The sequence below is a fragment of the Coturnix japonica genome, chromosome 3 (assembly GCF_001577835.2).
Source record: "Coturnix japonica isolate 7356 chromosome 3, Coturnix japonica 2.1, whole genome shotgun sequence".
Taxonomy (NCBI): Eukaryota; Metazoa; Chordata; class Aves; order Galliformes; family Phasianidae; genus Coturnix; species Coturnix japonica.
The window spans coordinates 28,917,665-28,938,487 of record NC_029518.1 but is presented as its reverse complement, the minus strand read 5'-3'; the positions used below and the strand labels follow the sequence as shown (position 1 = coordinate 28,938,487).

Sequence of the window (20,823 nt, the reverse complement as noted above, 5' to 3'; positions counted from 1 at the left end):
ATCGGGCATTTTGCTTTATTTTAATGATCATTAATTAGGAGCACCCAGCTTAGCATTTCTCCAACTACCACCAAATATTGAACACTTTTTACTACAGGTGAGGAATTAATCAACATAAAAAGGAAGATGAAATCATCACAATATATTTTCTCATATGCCTTGTTTAAAATAGTGTTTCTGAATTATTCTTCATCCAAGATCAAAAGCTTCACATTTCAAGCTCTATAACTCATTAATATAGCAGTGTAAAAATACATACTTTTATGGATTCATTGTCCTGCTAAATTTTTATCCATTGACTGCTCAAGCACAATCCATTCAGCCTGCTTGTAACTCTTTCTAATCCTAAGAAAAAAAAGAGCATATGGACAAACCAATATTCCTCCGTATAACATCCTCTGGATGTTATAGAGAGGAAAAGCAACATGGGAGGATTAGAAGGATACCTGTGATTAGTTTGTAGTCTTGTAGGCTGGCCAAGCTATTCAGGGATGGCAGGAGTCAGGAACCACATAAGCAGACTTAGAGAAAAATGCCATTCAGAAGGGCTGATGTCTTCTTAATCTCAGGCTTGCACATGCATCCTCAGTAAAGGAAAAGAAACCAATAATTTGTCTCGTGATTGATGGTATGATTGCAAGATATTTTGTGCAACTGGCTTCAAGAGTGAGCTGACTTACATTCCTCTTACATTTGTGATGCTACAGGATGCACTTGAGTGGGCAAATCTGTGAGCATTCCCTAGAAAATTAGTGAATTAACCTGAAAAACTGCATGTCCATATCTGTCATGTCCTCTGCTTCCACTGGCTTCAGAAATAAACCTTGAAACCAATGAAACCTTAGTTTTGATGAGGTAAAAGAAAGTTTGACAGAAGTAAAAAATGAGTCCTTGGTTGTTCTAGAGCCCTGGTGTCATCTCTGCTGCTCTGCAGAGATGCAGAGAGAAAGGGGCACAGGACATTGGGACTATGATAGTTTGATGAACGCTACACACTCTCTCTTCCCTTACCATTTCAATATCATCTACAACACCTCTAAATGTAACCTGATATACTTGTTTTCCATTTCAGGGCTCCTTAGTGATCTGCTTTGCTTCAGTCACAATGAAGGCCTCAGTCATTGCAACCTTCTTTGGTAAGTACAGCTGATATGCTACAATTATTAGTTTGTAGGCTTGTTCTCCCCTGTCCTGGCTGATCAGTGGCTGCTGGTGGAGTAAGCATTAAACAAGCAAAAAATGGGTCACCCAAGTTTCCTGACTTTTGCATAGAAATATGTAATACTAATTACTTGAGGAGATTTCTAAGTGCCTGACCATAGCTAGACACAGTCTACATCAGATGTATCACCAGGGCTGAAAATATCTGTAATTTAAAGATTCTCTACAAAGAAAAAACAGCTATTAATTTCATACTGTGAGCATCCTCTTTTCCACTGAGTTCTACAAGAACTCCTATCAAGAAGGTGCTGAAGCAAACTGGTTATAAATGTGTCCTCTTTTCTTTCTCCTAATAGTCTTTTTCTCTCCCCAACTTCTTAATTACTTAATGCACAGAGATGTTGATCTGTTGGTATCTCTGTCACACCAATTGCAGTTTCTACCACTCATGGAAACAGCTGGCCTTTTTGTTGTTTCCTGGATTATTTAGACTCAATTACATCTTTTGACAATGAATTCTACAGATAAACATGTGATCTATTGTTCTTGAATACCCTTTAGATAACATTTTGACTGGACAAGTTAACCAACAAGTAGAAACTTAGTTCTGTCATTAAATATTCCTATTTCATTTTTTCAACCAGTTGATTAAAACTTGGGAAATCCCTTGCAGAGGAGCTTGTGGGGACTGATGCTGGCAGTCCACCTTTTTCCTGCAACTTTTTTTTGTTCTAGGTGTACTTCTCACATGTACATACGCAGCTAGGGAAGCCACAAAGAAGACCAAGAAGGCTAAGCTATGTAAGTAAGTGATCCCATTAGTATGCTTGGCTGCTTTACAGCAAGCAAGACTGATGCATAAAAATGTCTGAAGTGATATTCTGGTAACTCTTCACAGTTCTCTACAGGGTCAATGGAAGCATATATTAAGTAACAAATTATTCTACTGGATAAAATCACCAAAATGTGTGCTGCTGATCCATGAGTAAAGGCGACACTGTGTATTTCACTATTAAAATGTGTCCTCGTTTGTCCCCACACACCATACAGGGGTCACCATAAGGCTTTTGAAAGTGATCTAAATATATGAAAAGAATCTTCTGTAACATAAAGCATATGTAATGCTTTAGCATGAGAGAGGTTGTATATGTCTTATGCACTGGGATGCATAACTTTCAGTCCTACTCTATTAGAGTCTCCACAGACTGTTTTCCTTATTTAGTCGAAATACAAGTATGCTGGGAAGTGATGACTTATACTTAACCTCCTGTGCAAAGCAAATTGTACCCAGCAGATAGTTTTAAAACTAAAGGGAAGATAATGGGATGTGGCTGCAGCCTAGCTTTACAGATGGCACAGAATTCCAAGAGCACAGGGGAGACTTGGGAAGCATCATGCCACCTGTGTGCACTGTCATTCCTGGTCCCTACTCACGGCCACCTCTTCCCCTACTGCCTCCTTCCTCAATGGTAACCATAGCCCAGGTAACCACATTTCTTTCTCTTTCAAGTAGAGTCACATCTCCACCAAAGAAATAAACACTGAAGATCAGAAATAATCCTGGAGGGAGCCTGCTTTGCAGGGAGTCAATGATCTCCAGAGGTCCCTTCTAACCCCTGCAATTCTGATTCTGTGAATATCCTCAGACTTCTTCATTCCATCCATACAGCCACAATTTTTGGTACAAGGCTTGTTATGTGTTATATTGTAGATGCAGAGGACACAGACATTACTTGTATCAAAAAAGAACTGGCATAAGAGCATAAGAGGAGGGCATCCCTTTCATTAGTTACTGTATCCCTTTCATTCATTACTTTTATGACAAGATCATTCAGGTATGAAAACATTCAATCTGACTTTACCAAGATTTTGCTCTCACAGACATACCTCAGATTGACTGCGATGTCAAGGCTGGGAAGATAATAAATCCAGAATTCATTGCAAAATGCCCTCCAGGATGTCAAGACGTAAAATACCGTGTTTATGGCACAGACATTTACGCTTCTTTTTCCAGTGTGTGCAGTGCTGCAATTCACAGGTGAGTGGGTTAAACTGAGCCAGGCACCCAGAGAGAATCATCACTTACGGCTTTTCAGGTCCTCCAAAGTTCCCAGTGCCTTGTAGGTCTGTTTGTAGGCTGCTGCTCTGGTGGAAAGCACATGAGAAAGATAGTTTGTGTTACTGTGGATCCAGGGCTGACAACTCTCTATTCCTACTGAAATCAGTTGTGTTTGAAGGTATTTCTCAGCTGTAAAAGCGTCTTGAGATTTGCACATCTCAGACTATTAAACTATTCTCATTCAAGTGGGATGGAACTGCAGCTACTAATAAGGTTTCAGAAAAAAAAGACTGATGTATCATTGGCAATGAATATGTACAGCTCACACACTTCTGAGACTGGCTTTAATTCTGCAGATTTGAATTTAACCAGCCTTGATGTCAAAGGCTGAGTAATGTGCCTTTCTGCCACAGAAGGAAATACTGGACAAAGAAATGCATAATGAAGATTTTATACCACTAATTTTGCCAAATTTAATTTGCCATGCAAAAAAATGCGCAGATATTTTTAATAGAAATTCACTTCACCACCAGAACACCGTAATTGCAGGCAGGATGTAAAGGCAAGCAAGATGCATTCAGATACAAGTGCAGGAAGAACTTGTAGAGTCTGATTGACATCTTGGCTTCACTCAAAGAGTTATCACAGTGCTTCCAGTTCTGAGAAATATCTGGGAACTTGAGTAAGTTTGAATAGTTCAGACTTTCAGACTTTGTACCTTATTTGAAAAACAATTTCCCTTGATATTGTGTAAGAGAACTGTAGCAGCACTGAGAAAGTAAAAGTGCTCATGAATCTTGGGTGACATCAGCAGCTCCACCAGTGGGAATTCTCTGCCCTCCTTCCTTTCACAGCCCCATCCCATGAACTGCTGTGGCCCTGTAACAACCATGCTTCAGTATGACCTGCTGAGATGGAAAACTGTGTTAATGTGAAGTTTTAGTTGCCATGGAAAGCTGTCTCTAAATTAATATAAAATGCAAAACATTTAGCTTTCTTAATTCAAACTGCCTGGCATGAATTCTCACTTGAACATGTAAAAACACAAAAGCTTTGCTGTAAGGGGTAATGCTTACGAGGGGGCAGCAGAACCCTCCTGATGCTGAGGCCCACTGCCCAAGGAGGGACTGCATGGAAGAGAGATCCACTACAAGTCTGCACCCCTGGGTGTCACTGGGTACAGGTCTACCATATCTTGGCTACAGCGGCTGCTGCTCAGCCCTGAGCTCTGGTGATGGCCTTCAAGGGACTGGCTTTCACACAACAAAATTCTTCCTTTGGATATTAGTGCATGGTGAAAATTGTGTCTGCAAGCAGAGCTTGTCCCAGTGGGAAGGTACAAAATAGCGAATATTTGCTGTAGTCCAAATGCCAGTTCCCTGTATTATTGGAGTGAGGGTTTCAGTTTTCCCCATTTGCAAGCTGAGTTTGGCTTTGTTAACTTACATGGTGCACCCCCACAGCTTCCAGTAACATTGTGTTCAGCCTACTCTGGGCTGAAGTCAGAAGCAGGCCCAGTTTTCTGTGGATAATGGACACTGAAAAACAAAGAAAACAGTTTTTGAAAAAGAACAAGTCAGGGAAATGGGAGGTTGGTCTTTGATTTGTCTAAATTATTACTGTTGCATGGCTGGCCTTTCAGCTCTCAGAGTGCATCTCCATGTGTCTTCAGTCATGCAGTCATGCTTGTAGGAATTGCAAAGAGGGCAGAAACTTGTCCTTCTGTGCAACTCAATCAGCCTTAAACACTGACCCTGAAGATCAATGGCAAGAAAAAACAGAGACTGACAGTGCTGTGTAGCTGACTGCTCTTCTGTGTTGATGAAGTACAATTTTTTCTTAGCAGCAGATTTAGTGATAGCTTTATAGCTTCACTGTAATTCCTGGCTTAAAAATGAATGTGAGCACCTCCTACCTCTTGCACTGTTTAACAGTTTTTGTGGCTTGGGGGAGAATTTCCACCTTTACCTGCTATGTTTTCCCCTTGCAGCGGTGCAATAGACAACACGGGTGGGAAGATCCTTGTTCAGAAGGTGGCTGGCCATGCTGGGTACCGGGGCAGCTTCTCCAATGGAGTTCGGTCGCTGTCATTGCCACGCTGGAGGGAATCCTTCCTCATCTCAGGTACTGTGCTGAACATCTTGGTTAGTTTTTATTCTGGGCTTCTTTTGGAGACAGCAAAGCAAAATACACTCCCCTGGAGCTGTGCACTGCCCATTTCAACTGACAGGTCTGCACAGACTGCCTGTGGGCATTGCAGCTCCTGCTGTTGATGCTTAAAATGCAGGCCTCGGGAATGATGGGTAGGTCTCCCCTTGCGTTTTCTCTCCTGAAAAGTACTGCAGCCAAGGTAGGCCCCCTCAGTGTGTCTATGTCCGTGTCTTCTGAAGTGACTTGTTCCAGTGCTGCCACTCAGGCTCTGCAGTGAAGCTATGTATAGTCTGCCTTGCTCTGGGATGTCAAGGTTTCTTTTATGAGTAAAGCAACACAGTTTCAGTATACCTGTTGGATGCAATGACCAAAGTTCTCCAAATTCCTAAATAAAATTAAGTATGCATAGTTTAATGATATATACATTTAAAATAAAAAGCTGTCAACCCATCTCAAATCCATGTACAAGTGCCATATTGCATTTGTACAAAGCACTGTTTTAAGGAATTCTATTGCTGTATCCTGAATAAGTTATGAAATGCTTCCTTCATTCTTAGCCAGAATGTTGTGATATCTACCCAGCACAAGGAAATACAATTTAATACTAATCCATTCTTCTAACCAGTATATACAACAGCTCACTTGGATTCAGTGATGAAAGCCACAGATATTTCTGTAGGTTAGATACTCTTTGCACCGGTTTCGTATTATCTCAAACCTGCCTGATCTCACTCTGCCAACACACAAACAGGGTCTGCTGTACTTACCGTACAATTTGTTAAGTCTTACTTCTTGCTTCACCCAGACAAGGGACCATCTCTTGCTGGTCCACACTCCTGAAAGTTTGGGATAGGTATGACCAACTGATATTAGTTAACTACATCATTTCTGGAAAAATCAACAGCCAGAGCAATAGAACAGCCACTACAAATAAAGAAATGTTTTCATGTGAAAATTAGTGGACCTTATTTAATAAGGTCCCAGAAGCTGACCAAACTGAACTGCCATCTGGAGTTTGCATTAATATATTTGGATGCACTTTTTACAGCATTTTACCATGGGTACACCACACCATGAGAAGGATTTATTTTGGATGAGTATGGCTTTCCTGGAATAGCTGAATTGCTACTTGTACTTGCTGCTGGTTTTTTTTCCCAACAAACAGCACATTGTAATTCTGCTACATACATAGGAAATAAAATCTTTTTACCTCAGCAGCTTCTCACTTGTCATCCTATACAAGTGCAGGATTGTTTTATTTGTAGTAACATATCTTTACTCTTAATCAGTGAGTCACTATGACAGATAATACTAGAGAAAGTTAGAAATATAGGTAAAGAGAAGATGAAAAATCTGCATACATGTAGGGATAGTGAGATTTGTCTTTCATGACTCAATTTCAAGCATGTTGAACTGTCATTCTGTTGCAGCAGAACTACATTACAAACTGCTTCAAGCATAAATCCAACATAACATAGTATGTTTAATACCACATTTCATACAAACAGGAAGGAAATTCTTACTAACTATACCTGCAGAATATGTGCTAATCTTAGATAGAAATTCAGAAGACTAAACTCTCAGGAAGGCTGTGCCAACAGTTTGTTTCCAGTTATGATACTGTCAAGAGTTTGTGATGTTCACATTATGAATAAACATCCACACAAAAGAGCATGGAGGAAGAATCCTTGGGAGAGCCAGGCAATGAGGTGGCACGATTTAGGAGCAATGGGGATCAAGGTCTGTCCCCTGGGATTAAAACAGCCAGCACACCGGGAGGTATGCAAATGTACTGGTGTTCACTTTCAAGCACTGAAATGCCTTGGCTCTCAGCTGAATGCCTCCATTCAGTTTAGGGGGAGTTTGAAGTAAGTGGGTTAAGAAAATAGAGTCCTGAACCTCTGGGTTTGCTAATTGCAAATAGGCACAAGAGGGTGAGCAGCCACTACCCCATGTCTTCTACTCCAAACAGCCAGAAGCTGAGGTTTTCAGTTCACATGTAAACCCATTTTTAAGTATATTAAGGAAAATTTGACCTAAATTCAACTTTTTCCAGACGACATATCAGTGGAAAAGGCAAATTACCATAGCTCCAGAAAGCAGGGCCACCTTCAGGTCAGACTTTAGAGCTACCACTTGACAACATATGGGATTCAAGCTGATGTTTATCGAAAACCACAGAGCTCAGGAGTAGCCAGCTTCCCCTTGGCAGATAGCACAGTGAAAGTCTTGAGGTTTTCATTAGAAATCAGATTAGCTCTAAGTTAAGATAAGATCACTATGCTACTGCCACATCTGTGTGCCATTAACTTACCTGACAGTTCTGAACTTTTGGGATAAAGAAATGCACTTAGATATTTTCTGCGGTCGTGTATCTTTATCACGTTTATGCCAGATTTTGAAAAGAGCTCCCTATTCCTGCTTGGCTCCTGCCTCTGGAAAAAATGGAAGTAAAGATCTGCTGTCCTGCCTCTGAGGGAGTTCAGTGGAGCTACTCTCAAATTATACCAATGTAAATGAGAGATGAAATAGATCCTTGCAGCATTGTCCCATTAGTAACTCAAAATAACTTCTTCAAAGTTATCGTAACTTCTTTACTGATATCTGAAATTTGAGAGAGGAGTAAAGCAAAGGGGCTAGAGACATGTGAAGGGACATGAGAGGGACTACCTGCTCCAGCACTCACTCTGTACAGATGAGTACTGTTGACTGCTGTTGGTCCCTAGCTAGCCAGGATGACAGCTGAATGTTCATCTAAAAGAACCACTGAGGACATAAGAGAAAGCAATCTTATTATCAAAATTCAGGTTTTGCAGGAAGTGGAGGTAGGTCTAAGCCGAGGTGGTCCAGATGCATGACATATCATTTTGTAGAGTCACCAGGGACTTATCTATCTTATCTATGTCACATCCAAGCTTGCACAGTTATGATTTTTCCAGCTCCTGGGGAGCAGAGCAGTCTTACCTACACTGAGATTCTCTGCAACATCTTTTATTCAGTGATACAGATATGCACAGAGAATATAAAACTGTCCAAAGAAATGGAATTGCGCAGCTACATGCACCAATAGGAATAGCATCTGGTGTGGCATTATAAAGATTTGTGTCTTAATGCTTAACTGGGAAACATACTTCATTGTTTTAAGACAGGACTCTCATTTTAGATCTCAATATAGCAACCATATGTCCCCACACACAAGCATAGCCTTCTCTCACTGTTATTACTGCAAAAGATCATTGCCAGAAATGGCATGTTGCAAAAGCAAGGTCTGAAAAGAATGGTGTGTGCTTGACAACTGAATCCCACATCAAATACGCTTTCTACTTCAACTACATATCTGGGAGCTGGAAAAAGGCAACTCAAGGAGGCAGTGGGTTTAAGCGCAGTTTATACAGATGTTATTCAGGAATGATCCTCTCATGCTTAACACCATGTGAGAGCAAAGAAATAAACTGAATGACCTATACAAATCCTTCCCAGGCCTGTATTTACATCCTTTCTATCTTTCCTTATTATGCTGAGTTTCAGCATTGGTGTTTTTCATGTAATGGTTTTGAGATTCCTCCATCAGATAAAAGAAATCTTCAGGAAAATTAGTTGGACAGTGAAGAAGTGGGATCTGATTCTGAACATACATGTTAGATGGGAGGATTTTGTTTCTTATAATTTTCTGTGTTGTTTTACAATGATTTTTATTTGCAGAGGGGAAGCCAAGAAAGGGTGTGACATATCCATCAATTCTTGAATTCTCTTCCTCAAAGAGCACAGCTGTTAAACCAGGCAAGTAATTATGACTGACTTTCCCTTATATCGATTCACAGCTCTTTGTTGTAGCATCTCAACTGTGTAACAAGGAAAATTTAAAAATCAAGATGCTGAAGATGATGTACCCCTTATGCTCATCAGTGTTACTATCTCATTCAGTTTTCTTGTGGTATTTTTTATGTTAAGCATACAGAATTATTCCAGACAATTTCAATTTTTTGGTCTTTCCCAGATTTACAGGTCTCTGTTCCTACCTACTTTCCCTCTTACCTTAAATCTTTGAGTACAGTGTTGTACTTGTTATATTTTAAATAAGTCTTATTTGTTAGCTTTCTCTTAATGCTACTTGTGTTGTCTCTAAGGACACTTAATGTGGAGAGTACAGTAATATATAATAATATTAACAATGCAGATGGCAATACTCGGCAGCTTTAGATAAGAATCATATGGTAAGGAGTTACTCTGTATAACTTGTTTAGCCTGCATCCCATTCTGCCAGATTCAATTCAGCTTAAATAATACGTGTCAGTAGTTTCTACATCAAGATATATGTACAGATCTGTACCCTGTGGAACATAAATACAAAGAAATTGTAAACTAAAGGCTGGGCTTTGAGTGATACACACTCAGGCTGAACAGCTACAATGTTCAGATGCCATTGTGCATGTGAAAGCCTAAAAATGAGGACAGATCTCTGTACTTTCCTTCCAAGGACCAAAGAATAATGAACTCCAAACAACTGCCATGCAACCTTGGATGGATGCACCCATTGACAGACATTTGAATGCATGGGAAAAATGCACATTTCCTTACATCACTCTTCACAGTGGATGAGCTCATGAAGACTTGAACTCAGCAAAGAGCAAGAGGAAAAGTCTTGAATTTACACAGTTGCAAAATAAAATAAAATAAAAAGAGCACAAACAAATGTCATTTCCATGATGGAGACACTTCATGTACACTTGAATATCAGCTACCACCTAATGTGAATCTTGAGCAAAACCTTCTGAAAGGAATTAAATTATTTAAGCCAAGTAAAAATCCCTCTTTCCTTCTAAGTGAGTCCATTACATCCAGGATTTGGCCCCACGAAGATATGACAATGTCAGGCAAGAAAGAACTACATCTGAATGTGATTTAGTGACTGAAATACTACATGCTAGTTGGTATTCACCAGACTACGCACACACATCAGGACCCTGACTCACATTAATCTTATGAGGATTGGCTTATTAGTGGTAAAACCCCGTGTTTATTACTCACTTCAGAAATTCTGTTGACATTGGCAGGAGCTTTTGGGCAGTCAGATGCCTAAATGAAGCACCAAAAACATGCACCGACTGCTGTCTAGAAGCACTCATCCATCACTTTTTCTTTCCTAGCAAGGAAGCACTGATTAGACTGACCAAACTTTTTAATACTAGGTGGTGGGATGCCCCCCTTTGGGAACTGATAACCTCCTAATAGAAATCATTAAATTATTTTATTCCAGAGCTGTGTTTCTTAATGTGTTTCATTTTTCTTCAGAGCCTAAGAAGCCAGAGCAAGACCTAAAAGTTACAAAGAATGCATCCATGTCTGATATACCAAGGAAAGCCTCAGAACAAGGTAGGAGTTGGGGATCTCCATGTCTTTTTCTAAAGAAACTCAATTACATTCTCAGCCTCTTGCTTCATTGCCCCTGGGTTTTCTGCTGTAGTGTAAGCATGCAGGTTCCTTGCTCCATGCAGCCAAGATTACAGAAACAAGTGCTATGCCCACTCCCCGTTTCTGCAGCACTGTCTTGAACAGGAAATATCCCTTTGCCCTCTATCCTCCTTTGCTTAGTGCAGAAGCATGGAGCAGGGTGCCACTCAGCTCAAAGAGAGCCATTCACGCTGGTTTTTCAGCTGAGTCATTTTGTTTTTCTTCCAAGCTTACTTTCAGCATCATCCCATTAAAACTGTCCGAGACCTGAGATTTTCTCTGGCTGGCATAAGATGGTAATTAAACCACCAGTTTCACGGTGATGCTTTCCAAAAGTAGAACATCCAGCAGTAAAATGCAAGCTTGTGCTATGTTACAATGAAAAGGCTGCATGAAGGCACACCACTCCTTTTCAGTGCACACAGTCTGTCAGGCCATCACTGGGGACACAGGCAGGGAGGAGAAGAATAAGGCTGAGATGAACATGGAATGTATTTTAGGGTGACTTTGGTAGATAAGTGAAGAAGTAAAAGTTGAATACTCTTCTAATATGCCAACTGAAAAGCACTGGAAGCACACTGAACATTTTGTATAAGACTACATAGGATGCACATTTTTGCAACTAGAATTGTCTCTGTTCTCATGACAGAACATTTTAAAAGCAGTCTGAGTCAAACTGAGCTGAAATGGGCACCCCTGGATGCTGCTCTCACAGTAAGCCTAAGCCAAAGCTCTCCTGGCTCCCGCTCCAACCCTCTCCTGAATTGCTGAAACCTGTCCTTCAGCCAATAGCACTTCAGTGGTGGTAGGCAATGCCTACTTCATTCTGGTCTATGACTCAGAATTGCCATCTTTTATTACTAGATGTCTGTTGATTTCTATTTATATGGATTTTCAAAGAGTTCAATTACAGTGAGAAAAGATGCTGGTAAAACAAAAACTGCAACTTCAGCTGGCTGTTTGAACCCCTGCACAGGCCTGAGACAACTGTAAGGCAGAGAGTTTCTCTCTTTCAAAGCAGAGAAAGTGCAGGGGAAACAATAAGTCTATGACAGGCTGTTGTCAGCAACTCCAGTGATACACAGACACATGAGCTATTCATCCTCTCAGTAATGAAAGCTCTAATGGGGTCCAGAGATGAGGATGCTTGTAGATACCCTAAGGAAAACATCACCATCTTGGTTGCCTTCAACAGTGAGAGTCACTAATGATGTTTCTGTGCCACATAGGATGTAGCAGAGTGATTGTTTCAATGTTCCTACAGGGGACACAGTCCGCAAGGTGTATCAGACATCACCGGTACCAATGCCAACAACACAAATGGCAACCACAACACCAACCCCAACAACCACAACCACAGATCCTTTCAGCACAACGCCAAAGCCAACAACAACAACACCTGCAACAACAAGAATCACAACAGACTTGGCTGCAGCAAAGCCTCGACCTGGATTGCACAGGGTCAGGGATACAGGTTGGTAGTACAGATGTTTGCATTGCTTTCCTCCTAACTAACAGCTAACTAAAGACTAACAGCTCTTCTAAAATTAAAGGAACAAGACACACAGTTGAATATACTGCTATTTAGTAGATCATTGGCACAGCAGTTCAACATAGGCATATTATGAGTGGATAAAGAAATTAATTCCTGCCCATCTGCTGGAATTAGAGTTGTAGTATAGTCTCTGAGACACATATGGAAGTGGTTTGTCTCACATCAACTCAGTGTGGTTAGATTTCCCAAAATAAGTGCTCATCTTCAGTAAGCACAGCAATTACATCTAGTCATTATCTTTGGCACCTAAACTGGTTCTTGTGGGAGGAACTTTTCCATCTCCAAACACTGTCATGATTTTCAGGTATAGTAGTTAACAAATTATTTCCTTGATTCATACGTCTGGACTGAATATTCAACAGATAGGTTAAGATTCAATTTAGATTAAACTGTGATAACTTCCAATACGTGAAAGTTGTAATATATGTTTTTCTATTGGCTCTTGGATTTTAAAGGGGAAAACACTGTGAAGGAATTCTCCCTGTACAATTTTTTCCACACCTGGTTTTCCCTAAACTTCTCTTTGTTTATTTTTATTCACATATATTGGTGTCCTTTTGAATGGTTCAGTAGATGAAAATCAAAATCTCTTATTTTTAGGTTCTAGCAGTGTTCACCCTGCATATTCCTCTGTGGCAGCTGCAGCATCAAGTAAGTACAGTAAGGAAGTATATGCCACAAGGCATGCATTGTGGTGTATTTTAAGGAAGCAATGATTCAATAACCTTTCATGCCTCAGCAAATGCAGTGGTTGAATACGAGTTTGTATTTAAACTGAAAAATATGTGCTAGGCCTGATATGTCAGAGATGTAGATCACTGAGAGTTCTGGGGAATCCTTCCTAGTGAACAGCTGCAAGTGACAATACCTGCCTTGACAAATGTTGCATTTTGCAACTCCTGAGAAGAAGTTTGTGCTGTTGGAGTTGTATTTTCCCGTTGCTTCCTCCTGTCTTACTCTTGTAAAGGAAAATGTGATTCATTTGTAAGATATGTAGCGCAGACGGTTGCATTGCTATTTAAACTTAGGGCTGAGAGCTCTGAAATGCCAGCTTCAGTTTTAGTGAAATCCTCAGGCTGTGGTTCCAAACCTGGCATAAATGCGATGTTATTCCTGGCACATCACTTGTGTTTTTGACAACAGAATTGTGGCCATTCAGAGCTCTGCAGCTTTATCCAGAAGCCTGCCTCCATTCTAGGCTGCAATGCAAGTATGTAGAGGGGTTCTCTCATGCAGTGGGTAATTGCTTAGCCAAGGAAGGGAGAATGTTTTCAGCTTTTTGCAAGTTTCTGAGCATGTCACTATTTTGAATGTTGTATAAAAGAAATCTGGATTGGGTTTATATAAAAGAAAGCTGGAAGATTTCATACTATTCATACTATTGCTATTTCTGAGTGCCTTGAGCTTGGTTCTGCTCTCACACACATAACTGTGGCCACACCTACAGCTGAGTAATTCAAAGCCAGAGTACATTGCAGGCATCTTCTTGTTAATTCAGGTCTTGAGGGAAAGCATCATTAAGTCAACTTTAAGTGTGAGCCCAGAGATCTCCTGCCTTGCTACTTCTACCTAGAAAGCCTGCCCACATCAACAGGGCACCACAAACATCCCCCTTCATCAATTCCACGTGCTAGGAATAAGTAACACCCAACAGAGCATGCTCCTGCCCTGCTCTGGGATAAGGGCAGGAGTTGAGAAGTTAATCTTACAGAGTCAAATGTGCAGGTATGTGCATGGCATTATATATAGAAGTACCAACATAATTTCAAGCAGTTTAATTTCAGTGGGAATCTGAGTCATTTTGTATCTAATATGCCTGTAAACCTGGTCCTGCTTGTTGCTCTCTTTTCTATTTCATGTTCCCACCAGCTGGCACAAAAGAGTCCATTACTTTCTTAACCGACAATTAGGAAAACCATTTTGAGGTTCCCCAGACAGTAAGAGGTGCATGTTAAAAGCGAAGTTTTGACAACACAGATGTCAGTGGGAAAGCTATGCTTGTCCTAAATAAGACCAAACTTAGTCAAAAAGCAGAAAGATTAAAAGTAATTTTTAAAAAAGTACTTACTATTTCAAGTATTTCTTCATTGCAGTTCAGTTCTGCTTCTTCACAATTTTCTTTACTGAAGTTCTAGATATAAATTAACTCCCAGAAGATAAAAGTGATGAGATTTAGGGACAGCTTCTTGTGAGCTGGAGAGCTGGTGGAGATGTACATCTGATTTCATGGACTTAGTTTCTAGGACCACACTATTCATTATCCATCTTCTTGAATTTTCCTGATTTCTTCTTGATTCTGAACGTTAAAAACTGGAAGAAAACAAAGTTACAACCACATACAAAGTAGTTAATGAGCTTTATCTATCTGAGGAGCCTTTAGAACTCATTCATATTATTCAGGCTGGAGTTTCTAATGATACTTCAGGCTTTAACCAAACAGAAGCAAATGTTCTCTTGCCTATCTTGGCTCACAGGTCACACAAATCTACCTCTCATAGGGCAACATAGTTTGCCTGCAAAAGACTTCTCAGAAGTAAATAATGCTGAAATAGAGCACAGACAGGAGTACAGCTGTGTCTGCAATTATAATTATTATAGATATAGATATAGATAAGATGCTTCTGTTCCCAGACACTAATACTGGCAAAAGTTCATAGGGACAAAAGCAATTTGTGGCTAAGAGCACTGGACCAGGCACGAAACTCCATCCTGTTGTTGTCCACTCTGCACTCTGCCCTGCTCAGTTCAGCCTCACCTCTTTTCTTTTCAGCCAGTGACCTTAGCTGGGTGCTGCCTACCACAGCCTTTCATCCCCAGCTGTGACTTATCATAGTAGTAAGACAAGAAAATAGGAAAGCACTGGGGAGACAACAGCATTGTAAGCAACATAGAAAACTCTCATCTAATAGTGTGAAACCATCCTGGCTCATAGGAGTGGAAAGAGCTGGATAAGGGCTGCACTGTGGGGGAACAGATGGAGCCTGTTTTTGGATACAGCCTTTTCTCTTTGGATACTTAGTCTACCAGGGATGCTGACTAAGTTTCAGAGGGAATTCATGTTTCCTGAATGGAGTAGCTGCTCACCTTCTCAAACCAGTTTTCATCATTTGTAAAGCTTGGTACCACCAAAAGCAGCACAGAAAACAAAGTGGCTAACAAGTGTGGAGATAGACAAAAGTTGTGGTGCATGGGACTTATGAACTAAACTCTCTCTTATCCTCATGTACTGCTTCATTTGGCCTTGTAAATACAGACACTCAGGCAATCCCAAACTAAGGCAAGCTCTCAGGCTCAAAGTTAATTTTCTTCCAGTTCTTTCATATGTACCTATCTTGGTCATGAAAGAGCACCCAACTATATACAATGCTGCTGCATAAGCAGAGCTCACTCTCTAAAACCAAGGCAGCTTGTGCTACCTGCAGATCACCTGGAGACAGAGCTAGAAGCCTACAGCATTTAAAAGCCTGGCAGGTAAGCCTGTTATTTCCCAAAACAGGATCACCTGGCCTTTTAAATTTTCATGGTCTCTCAGGACAGCTCACAGAAATCCCATTAAAGGGCTTCCAGTAGTCTGTGAGTGTTCAAGTTTGGGTTATGCACGCACTGTTTGCTGTCACTTAATTTTGTAATATAAAGCCCCCAATTAGCAGCAGTTCCTGTTTTCTCAGACAACCATTAAAAATGGTCTCATTTATGACATCTTACTGAAAAATATCTCATGGGTCCATTGTTCTCAGAAGTCAACTAAAACATTCCTACTAATTTCAGCAGCCTTTGGAATGTTAACAAGCTTCTTAAGAGCAATTAATGAAAAGTATGATTGGAGACAATCTTCATCTGCAAATGCTTTGAGAATTCAGTATTTTTGAGAAGTGGGAGTTTAATATATTAACACAATCACATTTAAAAAGCATTTTGTGTAGACAGCAATGAAGACATTTCAGACACATGAATTCTCCCACATTGTTTTTGTTTTTGTTTCATTATTTACAGTCTGCCTGTTTGCTTGTATCTACTCACTGGCTCTTGTCTCATAGAGTAAGCTCCATGAAGAAAGTGTGGTATCTGGTCTGGATTTTGTTTTGGTTTGTTTTTAACATTCCTCACACAACTAGATAGTACTGAAATAGAAATAAAAACAAATAATGAGCTTGAGCAATTCCGAAAGGAAACATAATGGGGAAAGCAAGTCACAGCAGTAACTACAAACATCTTAAGTGCAAACCAGAGGCAAGTACAAGTACTACTCATAACTGAAGTGAATATTAACAAATCTAGCTAGACAGAACAAAGCAATTCATCTTTAAGCTGACTTAAAATGTAAGGTTTTAACATCTGAAAATGGATATAAATGAAAGCTCTGTCTATGAACACTTAACTCTGATAGCAATGAAATGAGATTCAGGTAGCAGAAATCCTGCACCAAACATGGGGTACAAATGACACTTCTTCATTTTGATATCCACTCAGGACAAGTTCAGGCTTCACAAGGAAGAGGACTGAATACAGGTATGTACTGAATGAGCTAGCAGGATTATTGCTATAATGCTAGAAAACATTGTCTTTCAGTTCTGTTTACTAACCAATGCAATATTTTCAAAGCATTCAGGGGCACTTCCACCTCTGCAAGTAACAGGAATATTTTGCGACCCAATGCAGGTAACCAACCACTTTTCTTATTTCTCCCCATCACCCACCTCTACAATGCAGATATTACTGTAGTTATTGCAGGAAAACAGCATAACTTCTAGAAAAGAAAAAGAGAAAAGAAATGGTTAAACTTAGAATTGTTCTCAGAACAATATTATAAACCTATTTACATGGGTACTTTGTAATACTTGCTAATGCAGAATGTCAGGAGAACTTTGTGCCTTGGGCTCCATAGGCATAACCTCAGGAGGAAACAGAAGACTTGAGTTGGTTTTGTTTGTTGGTGGTGTTTGTTTCTTTTTAATCCATCTTCCATTTTATCTGAAAACACATAGAGAAAGATAGTTTGGAGCTTCCTCATCCCTTGAGGTCATGCTTCTCTATCCTGGCCAGCTGACATCTAACCTCTGTTTCTCTCTCATACTGTGCAGGTATTCAGCGCCAAGAGCCTGTTGCCACTTTCCGTAGGCCTGCTGGATCTCCTGCCCATCTGGGTGAGCCAGACTGCTAGGTGCAGGTTTACTGCCTTCTTTCATGGTTTTAGTAACCCCAGGCAACTTCATGTGTCTCCAGAGCACTCGGTTCACATACCAACACCAGATCTGATAGCAGAGCTTTTCAGGGATGGCTTTGTCCAGGGCAGGGGAAAGGACAGGAGAAGAGGTAGCCCAGTGTCCCGAGCAGGGAGAGGCAGCAGTGCCTGCAGGTGTACCAGGGCTGAGGCAGCTTTGGTGAGAGCTGAGACCTCAGAAGCATTGCAACAGGGGAGAGGGCAAGGGGTGCTGATGTTAAGGATGGAGGACACCCTCACGTAGTAGGACCTTTATGGGTAATGGAGGTCAAGTGCTCGTGTCCTATGATCTCTCCATCAAAACAACAGTCCAGACCCAGTACAGAATATTTAGAATGAATAAACTCCGGCTTCTCCTGAGATTCATTCTGTTACTTTGTGTTAACACTATTCCTGTTATTTCAGTCTCTTTCTGTCTCTTTGTTTCCATCCGTGTTTGTCTTTCTCCTGTTCTTTTGGCCATACCAATATCACAGTCTTTTCTTCCTTTTTAATCTCATAATTGTTAAATTGTTATGTTCTCTCAATCCTCTTTGCCTGTGTCAAAATCCAATGCCCACCATCACAAGAGAAACAGGTGGGCAGTATGCACCCATGCAGAACAGCAGAGTGAACATGTTGCCTGTAAAAGTGCCTAACAAAGCAGTGCACAAATTATGTTACGCTGTGTACAGGAGGGAGAGCCTGGTACGGCAGGGAAATGATGGAAAGAGCCTTGTGATGTGCTGACTAAGCCTCAGTATTTCCAGACTTTTGCCAGAGGAGCAGGGAAATGCTGAGCTGAATCTTGTTTAAATCAGTCACAGTTTGATCCCACCTTATATATCCGAAGATTTCCCCAAGATGATTGCAAAGCACAATTATTCCATAACGAACAACTGTTTTCACAGCCACAGAGCAAGAGAAAAATCCCACAAACGTACACTTGTTGTATTCCCTACAACCCCTGTCTTTTTTCAGCCCAGGTCCTGGCAGCTCAGATGTGCTGCTTCCAAGCAGCCAATTTTTCTCACGGTCAAAGGGAAATTCCTGGACAACTCCTTGCTTTCTTGGAAAGGAGAGCTGTTTTTCTTGATCCTGCAAAGCGAGCACGCACTGCTCAGCAAACAACAGCTATTGAGCCTGCGGGCTTGGCTGGGCTGTCAAGGAGCTTCCTCTATTCAGCTCAGGTTTGCAAAATGATTTGCTTGGAAAACACCCATCCTGGTACACCATTTGTCTGCTTGGCTTCTCCATCCCTGCCCCCAAGAAGGTCCCAGCTCCTCCAACTTCTTGACGATTATAGATTTTAAAGATCAGTCTTGTAGTATTTTAAAAATCAACCTTGATTTTTGTGGATGTTATTAAGCAAAAAAAAAAGGAAAAAGCCTTAGTTACTTAAAAGAATAGTTCTTTTCCTTTCAAAGGAGCATTTAATTGAGAGTTTGCTCCGTGATGTGTCTAGGACTACATCCAAGCATAGAGCTTTATGCCTGGATTCATGAATCACTCAGAATTAGCACATTCTTCATCTCTGCAGCCAGATACTCAAATTCTTGGCACTTGTGCTTGTCTTCATTCAGGTCTTCTCACTACAGAAAGTTTTCAAAGGACATAAGCCATGGGAAGACTGCTCAAAGAAGCCATACACAGCTCTTCCTCATTACCCACATATGGGAATTTGGAAGGACCCATAGTTATCTAAGTCAGTTGTTCTAGAGAAGAGTAACTCTAGAAAAGGTCCACCATTCCTCCTACTGACAAAAAACACACCAGTCTTTTCCTGGAGTTACTGAAAAACATGACTTTTCTGAGGTTATATAGTCAGATAAGATAGAGGACCGTGCACTGCAGTCACACAGGGGTGGCAGTCTCACAGAAAGGTCAGCGCTTTGTTGGCTGGAGAACACTGGTAAGCCCATAGCCCCCTTTTCTTTTTTCCAGACCAATGTATGGTTCACCTCATTGGCTGTAATCTGGAGTACACCAGTCACCAGGCCAGTTAGGGAAGCATTGATTTTCAGAGGAGTCCTTCTCGAGGCTCCGAAAACAGACACCTGGGATCTTATTTATAAAAGCATCAATTTTTTAGGACTTTTTACATGCCTGATAGGCTGCAAACAAGATTTAGTCTTTGTGTTTGAACAGGTTCAAACGTTACAGAAATTGATAGACTGCAGATTTTTAGTGAGAAAAAATCTAGGGAAAGCAAAAGTATACTGAAGTAGGTATAATTGTCTCAGTGTCAGTGCGGTTCTGAGGAACAGAACCAAAGCAGATCTAAAGAGGTACACTCAAACATAAAACAGATGAGAGCTCTGGAGTCAGTGATGTAAGGCTGTTAAATGTGGCTTGAAATGTGTCTGTAAATGTTTCCACTTCTCATGGAAAGTGATTCACTACATAAATTGGCTTGTCTAAACTGAGCTTTTTAATTTCCAATAATTCCATTATTTTCAGTAATACTTTCTTTTCTTTCATGTATGAAAGCAATGGAAACAGACTTGTGGAAACCTGGACTGAGCTTTTTTGACACAGGTAAATATTTAAAGCATTTAATAACTAGATTGGGAATTGTTTTCCATCACATGTAGGGAAAACTCACAGTATTCATCAGGCCCATGGCATTGCTGATAACAGTCTCATTCTAAGAAGTAATTACAGCATTTAAGATGACAAATGAGGTATGTCATTTACATCTTAGTAGTTAAAATTATTCTGTGCCTTCGTCATTCTCAAGTTCCTGCCAAAAGTGAGGGCAGAACAGATGTGCTCTGGAAAGATTTGGCAGTTGTACTGCAGGAAAGGGGTTCTAGCTCCTGAAATTCACTTGTAAATAAGAAGGTATTTTGGGAATGCCACAGCTGGGAAAGCAGGCTAGAAATGTCATCAATGAAAAAGATGGTGAATTATTCTGATGCAAATATGCTTAAGAAGGAAGGGCATTCAGATGAGAATGGGGGATTTAAAAATAGCAGGTATCACTGAACTTTTCTAATGTTTTAACCTTAAAATGAGAAGACAGCATTTTTAGAACTACTGGTGAGTGAGAAAGAAAACCCTTACATTTGTAGCAGGCTCAAGAGGCAGAAGGTCAGGACTTGAGCAATTCTTAGCCAGGTGCAGTTTGCAAGTGCACATCCCACACATTCAGTTTTCAAGGGATCTCTTTCCTTAAGAACATTTGACGTAGACCATGCAAACTCTACCATGCAAAGTCCATGCAAAGATATGGCAGTTCATTAC

General features: G+C 40.6%; 1 protein-coding gene across 2 annotated transcripts in view; it reads left to right on the top strand.

The window, feature by feature from the left end:
- VIT (vitrin) overlaps positions 1–20,823 on the top strand; it is a 42,398-nt gene that overhangs the window by 11,826 nt on the left and 9,749 nt on the right. The window contains exons 2-13 of one of the 2 annotated variants that reach the window (XM_015857581.2): positions 1,073–1,136; positions 1,897–1,962; positions 3,043–3,199; positions 5,211–5,344; positions 9,074–9,151; positions 10,664–10,744; positions 12,087–12,296; positions 12,978–13,028; positions 16,848–16,886; positions 16,980–17,036; positions 17,459–17,521; positions 20,068–20,115. In XM_015857581.2, coding sequence (XP_015713067.1) covers positions 1,106–1,136; positions 1,897–1,962; positions 3,043–3,199; positions 5,211–5,344; positions 9,074–9,151; positions 10,664–10,744; positions 12,087–12,296; positions 12,978–13,028; positions 16,848–16,886; positions 16,980–17,036; positions 17,459–17,521; positions 20,068–20,115 — 1,015 coding nt within the window. In that variant the 5' untranslated portion in view covers positions 1,073–1,105. The remainder of the gene's footprint in view (positions 1–1,072; positions 1,137–1,896; positions 1,963–3,042; positions 3,200–5,210; positions 5,345–9,073; positions 9,152–10,663; positions 10,745–12,086; positions 12,297–12,977; positions 13,029–16,847; positions 16,887–16,979; positions 17,037–17,458; positions 17,522–20,067; positions 20,116–20,823) is intronic. The other variant, XM_015857582.2, reaches the window with a different exon arrangement.